Source organism: Anolis carolinensis, unplaced genomic scaffold, assembly GCF_035594765.1.
Source record: "Anolis carolinensis isolate JA03-04 unplaced genomic scaffold, rAnoCar3.1.pri scaffold_15, whole genome shotgun sequence".
Taxonomy (NCBI): Eukaryota; Metazoa; Chordata; class Lepidosauria; order Squamata; family Dactyloidae; genus Anolis; species Anolis carolinensis.
Window position 1 is genome coordinate 10,688,281 of NW_026943826.1, and position 9,979 is coordinate 10,698,259.

Here is a 9,979-nt window from a genome sequence, read left to right on the forward strand (position 1 = left end):
TGTTCAAACCTGGATAGGTGATGCTACCCACAGATTGTTATGACACCATGCACATCGCAAGTGTTTGTACAAAGGGATCGATGCGCACCTTTTGTTACGGGCACTTTTCTTCTCTTTTCCAGGCCAAGCAAGCGCTGGGCTTAAAAGGTCTCTTTCTCAGAAATCCAAAGCAGGCCTCTCTCGACAGTCATGCTGCTGGCCAGCTCAACCGCAAAGACTCCTTTAGCAGCCACATTTTACGGCGGACGGCCAGCGCGCCCACCAAGACCCAGAAGAAGGCCAAGAAGGGCTTCCCCGAGATCGCGATCGACACCAAAGACAACGGCTCCGACGGGACGGGCGAAGACCACGGACTCGAGGACTCGTCCCACCCTCGTTTCGACCAAGAGCCGGAACGCGGGTCCCCGGCGCTGTCTCTTAGAGACAGGGCCTTCAGGGAGGCCCACGGCAAGGGGTTGAAAGGTAAGGCCCAGAGTTTTGGCAAAGGTAAAAGCAGCCTCGCCCACGTCCACAGGGACGCCGCCTTCAGCGAGCCCATCCGGAGGTCCAACCGGGTCCGCCTCCAGGAGCCCCCTGCCGAGAAGCCGGGCGTCTTCGCCCGCTGTGCCATCAACGGATCGGGCCGCATCGGCATGGCCACCAACTGCATGAAATGCATGATCGGCTCGAACGAGAGCCCTGACCTAGAGTGCAAGTGGAGCAGCCATGCCGCCACTAGACCCGCCGCTCAGGACGGCCCTCCCGGCAACCAGTATAGCAGCCTTGCGGGAGACGAGGAGGGGTTAGAGCTCCAAAATTGGGGGGTCCAAGAGCAGCAGCCCCAACCGCAGCCCGATCTGCCCTTCTGCAGCGGCGGCTACGGGGCGGCGGGCCTCCTGCCCAAGACCTGTCAGCCGTCCGGGACCTCTAAATGCCACGGGGCGAAAAGTCAGTCCCGGCAGAGGTGGCAGGGCCAGCCTGGCGGCAAATACGGAAGCACGGTCAACCTGGTGACGGCCAGCAATGGCTCCGTATCCTCCGACTCCAGCAGCTTGGAGAGCCTCGGAAGTCCCGACTTCCCCAAACACTTGTCCGAGAGCTCCAGAAAACAAGCGGGCACCCTTCAGAGGGAAATGAATGCCTTGTTTGCTGAAAAACTGGAGGAAATTCGGAGTAAATCCCCTATATTCTTTACTGGTAAGGCCAAATCTTCTTCACCCCCGCTGCCTGCTATAGATCATGCTGCCGTTTTAGTTTCCCCTTAGAAGAACCTGCATCGTTTTCTTTAGTTCGTAAAGTCATTTTTAGCTTTCCATGTTGTCGACTTGGGGGAAACGTTCGCAAAAATCCATCTGTCTTCTTGTCTGGGGTCCAGTCTAGACATGTCCAGCCATAGATGAGTATCTGTCCCTCCTGTCTGCCAAACCATTTCCAGTAGCGAATCCTGTAGATGTCTGCCCTTTGTAGGTCTCTCTGCAATGTGAATGTGTGTTTCGATCATATAATGCGTAAGTATGATTCTAAGATTTCTTTTGATGCCAACCAGAGTATCTTGCAAACATTGTGAGAAGGGATTATTTACTGCCACATGTTGCATCATTATTGGGCATATGCATCTGAACAATAATAATAACGATTTGCGATCTGCCAACTGCAAAAGGCCACCCCATGTAAGCCGCCCCGAGTCCCTCCGGGGAGATGGGGCGGGATATAAGAATAAAATTATTATTATTATTATTATTATTATTATTATTATTATTATTATTATTATTATTATTAGGATCTGCACGCATCATCCGAAAATACATCACACAGTCCTAGACACTTGAGAAGTGTTCGACTTGTGATTTTGTGATATGAAATCAAGCATATCTATCTTGTTTGCTGTGTCATAATAATAATAAGTTTATTTATATCCCGCCTCCATCTCCCCCGAAGGGGACTCGGGGCGGCTTACAGCAAAATCAGATACAAAACAATAACAAAATACGTAACATCAAGATACAATAACAAAAACCAATATTATATACACAATAACTGAAAAAACAGAAACACAGTATTAAAACACCGAATTAAAAACAATGAGGTTGCAATAGTGGATAAGCAAAGTGCACATTATGAGTTGCAAATTCAGAAACAGATAAAGTGAAGATTGGATTTGAAGAATCAGATGTTCTTCCAACTCATCCCAGCTGTGATCGTGAAATTAATATAACATTAGGACACTTCACAACATTCAGATTGAGGGAGTCGCAAAGAGGAACAAGGGGAAAATTTCCCTAATTTTCAGGACAATAAAAAAATAATAATAGCAATAATATACTTTATTTATAGTCTGCTCTATCTCCCTAAGAGGATTCTGTAAACACATATACGGCAAACATTCTATGCTGTTCTACAATTAGCAAGGACAGACAATACACAAACAGAGGTAAAGGCTTTCCCCATCTTTTCCATTTTTCTACAATTAACAAGGACAGACAATACACAAACAGAGGTAAAGGCTTTCCCCATCTTTTCCATTTTTCTACAATTAACAAGGACAGACAATACACAAACAGAGGTAAAGGCTTTCCCCATCTTTTCCATTTTTCTACAATTAACAAGGACAGACAATACACAAACAGAGGTAAAGGCTTTCCCCATCTTTTCCATTTTTCTACAATTAACAAGAACAGACAATACACAAACGTAAAGGTTAGATGAGCTAAGATGAAAATTTGGAGGACACTTGCTATTATTATTTGTAGGGCTTTCCTTTCTTCCTAGGGTTTTGGGTAAGAAGTATCCTTAAAGCACATGCCTGCCTGCAGCCGAGCGCCTCCTCTAGAGTAAGAAACAGAACTTGCCTCCTTGCCTTGGAGAGTGTGTGTGTGGCGTGCAGGCCCAAAAAGTGTATGTGCCTGCCTGCAGCCGAGCACCTCTCCTGTAGAGTAGAGAAAGAGGTAAGAAGCCTCCTTAAAGTGCACACTTGCTTGCAGCTGAGCGCCTCCTCTAGAGTAAGAAACAGAACTTGCTTCCTTGCTTTGGAGAGTGTATGTGTGGCATACAGGCCCAGAAAGTATGTGCCTGCCTGCAGCCGAGCACCTCTCCTCTAGAGAAACAGATAAGAAGCCTCCTTAAAGTGCATGCCTGTCTGCAGCTGAGCACCTCCTCTAGAGTAAGAAACAGAACTTGCTTCCTTGCTTTGGAGAGAGTGTGTGTGGCATACAGACCCAGAAAGTATGTGCCTGCCTACACCGAGCATCTCTCCTCTAGAGAAACAGATAAGAAGCCTTCTTAAAGTCATGCCTGCCTGCTGCCGAGCGCCTCCTCTAGTGTAAGAAACAGAACTTGCTTCCTTGCTTTGGAGAGAGTGTGTGTGGCGTACAGGCCCAGAAAGTATGTGCCTGCCTACAGCCGAGCACCTCTCATTTAGATAAACAGATAAGAAGCCTCCTTAAAGTTATGCCTGCCTGCAGCCGAGCGCCTCTCATTTAGATAAACAGATAAGAAGCCTCCTTAAAGTTATGCCCGCCTGCAGCCGAGCGCCTCTCATTTAGATAAACAGATAAGAAGCCTCCTTAAAGCCTGCCTGCAGCCGAGCGCCTCTCATTTAGATAAACAGATAAGAAGCCTCCTTAAAGTTATGCCTGCCTACAGCCGAGCACCTCTCATTTAGATAAACAGATAAGAAGCCTCCTTAAAGTTATGCCTGCCTGCAGCCGAGCGCCTCTCATTTAGATAAACAGATAAGAAGCCTCCTTAAAGTTAAGCCTGCCTGCAGCCGAGCGCCTCTCATTTAGATAAACAGATAAGAAGCCTCCTTAAATTATGCCTGCCTGCAGCCGAGCGCCTCTCTTCTAGAGTAAAAACACCTTAAATGCCTATAAAAGGAAGTGGAGCCTGGGAAGCCCCTCCCACAAATATATCTTTCTGCCTTGATTTCATGCCGTCCAAGGCCTCCCTGGTTGGTCCAAAAAAGAACTATTAGGATCGTACAGCCAAACATTCTGTTTAAATGATCTTATTTCCTATGCTTTGCCCGACTAATAGATTCCTTATCTGTTCTCGCCTTCCTGGGATTAACTGTTTTTCCCCTTCTGTTCTGTCCTATTCCACATGCACTCTCTTGTCTCTGTAGTTAAGAACTGAAAGGATGAGCAAATTACAGGTAACTCTTAAGCGCTGTTGGTTTAACTACTTTATTGCCTGTTTCCCCTTCCATTTCTTTTAGGGAAGCTTTAGTTACCTATATTTTCCCTTTTAGCGTCTTTGCATGATTATCAAATATGTCTAATGCATGCCTTGGGTTTTGCTCTCAGCATTTCCTATCCTGCATGATGGTACATAAGAAATGTGTAGACCTTTCCCTTTCCCGAGAATTTAACACCTTAAACTTATTTTTATTCTTCTTTTTTATCTATATTCTTCTTTTCTGCCGCATGTTTATATTATGTGTATGTGTGAGACTGAGGTGTGACTTTGATTTAGGCAAGATTTTGGTAGGCAGAAAAACAAGGTGTTGACAAGGCAAATGTGAATCTCCATGAACACCTTTTGAAAACCACTAGTCAAGAAATCATGACCTTGTTAGAACTCAAAATCTTTGAACAAGTGATATTCACAAGCATTCATGTAATGGCACACAGGTACCTCAGTTGTTATACTGCAGAAGTGTGTCTCTGGGCACATATCCTTTTGGCAAATGGGAATCTGTGGAAACCACCTTTTGAAAACCACTAGTCAAGAAAAGCATGGCCTTGTTGGAAGTCATCTCTTTGCACAACTGACATTCACAAGCATTCATGTAATGGCACACAGGTACCTCAGTTGTTAGACTGCAGAAGGCAGGCAGGCGCAGCAACGGCAACTGCCTAGTTTGCCTCGCGGTTGAACCGCCCCTGCCTGTGGGTCATATTGTATTGACCTGGCCGGCATTTGCAGGATCCAACATATCTAGGCAAAGTAGAAGCTATAGTCGTGAAATAATTGTCAGTAGTTGATGACCCTTGGGTTTCTTTTTTGTCTTCCTGGCAGATGTCCACCAGCTCCCAGTGCAGAAGTCCATCCCTTCATTACGCAGCCTGGAGACCATCTGTGAAGAACCTTTTGTTGCCAACAAGAACCAGCTTGTTGGTTCGTGCTTTCTTCTTTCCACCACCCTCCCCACTGATTCCAAAGAAGGGGACGTGCCTGATAATTCCCATGAGACCAGTTCAGAAGGAGATGACCCATCAGACCTTCAGCAGCGAGGAGTGACTGGTGCCGAGAAGGAAATATCCCATGCTCCCAGCCCGGCCATTGCGAATGTCCTGGAATGGGACTATAGTAGGAGCAGCGGCAAAGAAGAAGGTAGCTGCAGAAGGATACATGAAAACGGAGATCCACCTACTTCACAAACTCAGGGCAATGTAGCATTGGCCAACCGTTGGCTCCATTCTGCCGGAAACTGCCAGAATCAAGGAAGCGGAACAGTCCAACCACTGGTGAACGATGAGAGGAGTGAGGAGAGTCCAACCACACCAGTATCACCATACCAAAGCAACGTGGCAAATATCTCCATACAAATTGCACCTCAAGGAGCTCCAGAAGCAACTCAAGTTCAACCCCCCACATCCCATGTCGTAGTGAAGAGGTCAAAAAGCGAAGGCTGCAGACTTTGCGACTGCTCGGTCTTGATGAGGCGACCTGATGGCTTCTCCCCAGCGGCGGAAGTCTACTCTGATGCCACAGCCAACGATCATATCTGGAGCAAGCTGGACTCCGGCACCCACAGGGACAGTATGTCTTCCTCTTCCAGCATGTCCTCCAATGACACGGTCATAGACCTCTCCTTGCCCAGCCTTGCTCGGAAAAGCCTCCCAGACCTGGTTGTTCGGCACGAGCATTTCGAAGCCCTCCCTGCAAGGCGGAGTATGCGGCCCTGGTCTGCGAGTGCTGCGCCTGGACGCGATATCCCCATGGTGACCAAGAGCAAATCCAATCCCAACTTGAGGGGCGATCAACCTACCCAGGATACCTTGTGTCCTCGACCGCTAAGCAGAGGATCCGTACCCAAGAGACACACCTGGAGCTGGTTATATATCGAAAGCCTCAAGCAGTCTTGTCTAAGGTCTCAAGGTCAAGGGAACGCCGACATGAACCCGGCCAAATCCAAAAGCCTCGGGGATCTAACCTCGGAAGACATCACGTGCACCTTCGAGGGCAAGTATCGCAGCATCAGTCGGAGCTTCGTCACCCAGTCCATGCGGGAGAAGCGCCACTGCGCCGCCGCCACGTTCCCGGCTCAGCCTCATGACGAGCTCACGGAGCGCTTGAAGAAGCTGACCATCTTTCAGCAGGAGAATGATATAACCTCCGCTACCAGCCTCGGACTCGTTGAGTCGGAAGAGGACGAAGAGCAAGAAACGGGCCTCCTCCGAAGGGCCTCGTCCAGGAGCCAGAGCCGGGTGAGATACATCGCCAACCGTGCCAAGCAGGCCCAGGAGAGGCAGCGGCTTCAAAACTTGACTATGGGCAAGGCGAGTCCCATTGAGGAGAGAGGGAATCCCGAAGGAGCCTGCTGCTTCGCCGGCGGGGCCTGCACGGACGCCGCCGCTTCCCCTACTCTGTTTACACCCCAGTGCAAGGACCAAACTCTCTTGAACCGTGACGCCGAGGTCGTCTTTTTATTCAAACTTTAACGCTGGGAAGGGCTGCACAAGTTCGATGTTTACATTCCCGTTGGAGCGAAACCAACGAAAAAACAAACCAACCCCGACCCGTCCGTTCGAGAGAGTGCGAAATATCGCGGTGACATCTCCTCTCCCAGTCTCCTATGGACAACTTATGCGTGTAATAATAATAATAATAATAATAATAATAATAATGCAATGTGTAGCATGCCGTATCAGGAGTGGGCAACCAGACTTTTTTTCCCCATAATGAGAAAAATCCTTTCCCCACCACATTGCTAGAAAGCATGTCCAAGGATCTGCACGACCGTTCTGTGTCCTTCTCTGAGGACTCGTTGTCTTAGCGCAAGAGGGTTTCCGACAGGCCAAATGGTCAGCAGATGCTGCCTTAACTTTCTCACCGACACTGCTCGATCCTGACTTCGGTCCCAGAAGGCCTGTCATGATCCCTGATCCAAAGCAGCATTTGGAAGGCGAACATGAACTAGGGCCTGTTTGATGAGATTAATAGCTTCCTGTGCAAAAAAAAAAAAAAGTATGCTTCCCTGAGAGATTTTTCTCCCCGCCTACTATTTCACCAACGCGCAGTGGTCAATATTGATTTCAATATTAGTTCCATTTCTCATACTGGAAGTAAACAAAGCGCTAAGAAGAGGAACTTGGGGCTGCTCTCGTCCACTCAATCTCCATTTCCGCCCTTAATATATTTTGAAATTGAGAGCTCCAAGTCTGCTACGGGTTGATTCAGTATGAATGTCAGTATTGTAATGCTCGTCCTTCCTACCGTCTTACCTACCACCGCCTGAAGCCTTTCCTGTCTCAAATTCATACCTTCGTGTTTGGACACTCAAGAATGGTATGAAATTCATACAATGACGACAGTTTTTACAATTTAATATTTCATTACCCAAAGCTAAAGTTCTTGCAGAACGCCAAGATAGAGATAGCAACACGTATAATATTCTCGTACTTTCTTGTTGCTTTAACCTATGGGTCGTGACCCCTTTGGGGGTCGAACGACCCTGTCACAGAGGTCGCCTAAGACCATCAGAAAACACATATTTCCGATAGTCTTAGGAACCGAGACACCGCTAACTTTTTCCAGGTTTTTGCAGAACTCCAAGATAGAAGTAGCAACACATATAACATAACACATTCTCGTACTTTCTTGTTAAAGCAGTGGTTCTCAACCTGTGGGTCTCAACCTCTTTTATGGGGGTCGCCTAAGACCATCAGAAAACACATATTTCTGATGGTCTTAGGAACCAAGACACTGCTAACTTTTTCCAGGTTTTTGCAGAACTCCGAGATAGAAGTAGCAACACGTATAACATAACACATTATCGTACTTTCTTGTTAAAGCAGCAGTTCTCAACCTGTGGGTCGCGACCCCTTTGGGAGTCAAACAACCTTGTCACAGGGGTCTCCTAAGACCATCAAAAAACACGTATTTTCGATGGTCTTAACTACCGAGACACAGCTTACTTTTTCCAGGTTTTTGCAGAACTCTGAGATAGAGGTAGCAACACGTATAACATAACACATTCTCATACTTTCTTGTTAAAGCAGTGGTTCTCAACCTATGGGTCGTGACCCCTTTGGAGGTCGAACAACCCTGTCACAGGGGTCTCCTAAGACCCTCAGAAAACACATATTTCCGATGGTCTTTAGAACCGAGACACTGTTGACTTTTTCCAGGTTTTTGCAGAACTCCAAGATAGGAGTAGCAACACGTATAACATAACACATTCTCATACTTTCTTGTTAAAGCAGTGGTTCTCAACCTGTGGGTCGCAGCCCCTTTGGAGGTCGATCAACCCTTTGACAGGGGTCGCCTAAGACTATCAGGCTGGAGTATGGCAGGGCTTAGAGAGGGGTAGAGTGGCCCCTCCATGATCAAATCCCAGGGAGAAAGAGAAGTAATGCATATTGGATATTTACATTACAATTCATAACAGTAGCAAAATTACACCTATGAAGTAGCAACGAAAATAATGTTATGGTTGGGGGTCACCACAACATGAGGAACTGCATTAGAAAGGTTGAGAACCACTGTCCTAGACACTACACTGCTGTTATTCTCTCTCAACTTGTTGAACAAATCCTTACAACAAAGGCCCCATAATGGATTCACTTTAGGACCAACTTTGGGAACAACTTGAAGGCACACAAAAGCAAAACTATATCCAGAATGTAGGGACTGGTGTTACAGATTTAGAGGTGATCATGTCGGAAAATATGGGTGATGTTTGGGCAACATGTAGAAACTTAAGAGTGACACAAATCACTCCCAAATGGACACCCTCCTAAAATTTCATCTATCGACATACTATTGCCGTACGCAGACGACACTGTCCTGTTATCCCACACTAAGGTAGGATTAAATTTCCTTTTAGAAGGAAATTAGGAAGTTTTAATTTCTGTGGCGCAAGTAGTTAAACGAGGAAGACGAATGTCAGGAGAGACGCAAAGCACTGCATATGTGACTTGAAGTATCGATGGCCAAGTGGTCCATTTCCAGTCTGTGTCCGTTTCACCTAAATCTGATTGTAAAACGATCACTTAATTTATTGTCTCTAGAAGTACGTTTTTTTTCCTAAATGTCTTTCCACTCCAAACGTGTTATGCTTTTTTTTTTTTTAAAGTTGAGAAATTTGTCCGAACATTTGGAAAAAAAAAATCCAGAGCTGTTGGAAAAACTGACTTTGGATCAGCACTTTAGTCTGCGAGGAGAAGGTCGAGTCGGTTTGTATTAGCGTTGCCCCCAAAATCACGTCTTCCCAGAAATGAAGCGGAAATGAGTGAGGATTTTGGGACTGTCCCAAAACTAAAATGTTCGAGAGCAAAGTCAAGCTTCGAGTGTCTTTGACTTTCTCGTTGCAATCAGTTCTCAGAACAGTATTTCTTATTTCCATTGTTAACGTTGTTAACGTCATAATCACTGAAGATATTGGTATTTTCCTACAGTTATTGGCGAAAGATTTGTGGTACCGAATGGATTCAGTAAGACACACACACAGAACAATCCTTTCACAAATTGTTTGTCTTAATACTCTGCATTACCATTAATTGCTATGAATGTACCTTTCACCAAGAAACAAAAATGCAGGAGAGTATATCGAGATGATTTAGGAAAAAAAGAGAAAATATCCGGTACTAAATTTTGACCCTTGTATTATATATATGCGGCAAAAAGGTAGGGAGGGAGAGATGGGGTTGGGTGAGGGATATTTTCCGTTCTTTGTTTGTTTGTAAACATTTCTTCTCTCTATATTGAAAATAATGCAAAATCTATTTGTAAAACCAACTGATACTATTCCGAATAAAGATTATTTAACCTATTA

The 9,979-nt window shown here is 46.0% G+C and overlaps 1 protein-coding gene across 10 annotated transcripts in view; it reads left to right on the forward strand.

Moving 5' to 3' along the window:
• Window positions 1–9,979, forward strand: part of plch2 (phospholipase C eta 2) — a 157,696-nt gene extending 147,717 nt beyond the window's left edge. For 6 of the 10 annotated variants that reach the window (XM_062965884.1, XM_062965883.1, XM_062965885.1 and 3 more), the window contains 2 exons: window positions 123–1,176; window positions 4,999–9,979. In XM_062965884.1, the coding sequence (XP_062821954.1) occupies window positions 123–1,176; window positions 4,999–6,644 (2,700 nt within the window). In that variant the 3' untranslated portion in view covers window positions 6,645–9,979. Of the gene's footprint in view, window positions 1–122; window positions 4,133–4,998 lie in introns of all 10 variants that reach the window. The other 4 variants (XM_016998486.2, XM_016998487.2, XR_010001384.1 and 1 more) reach the window with 4 other exon arrangements.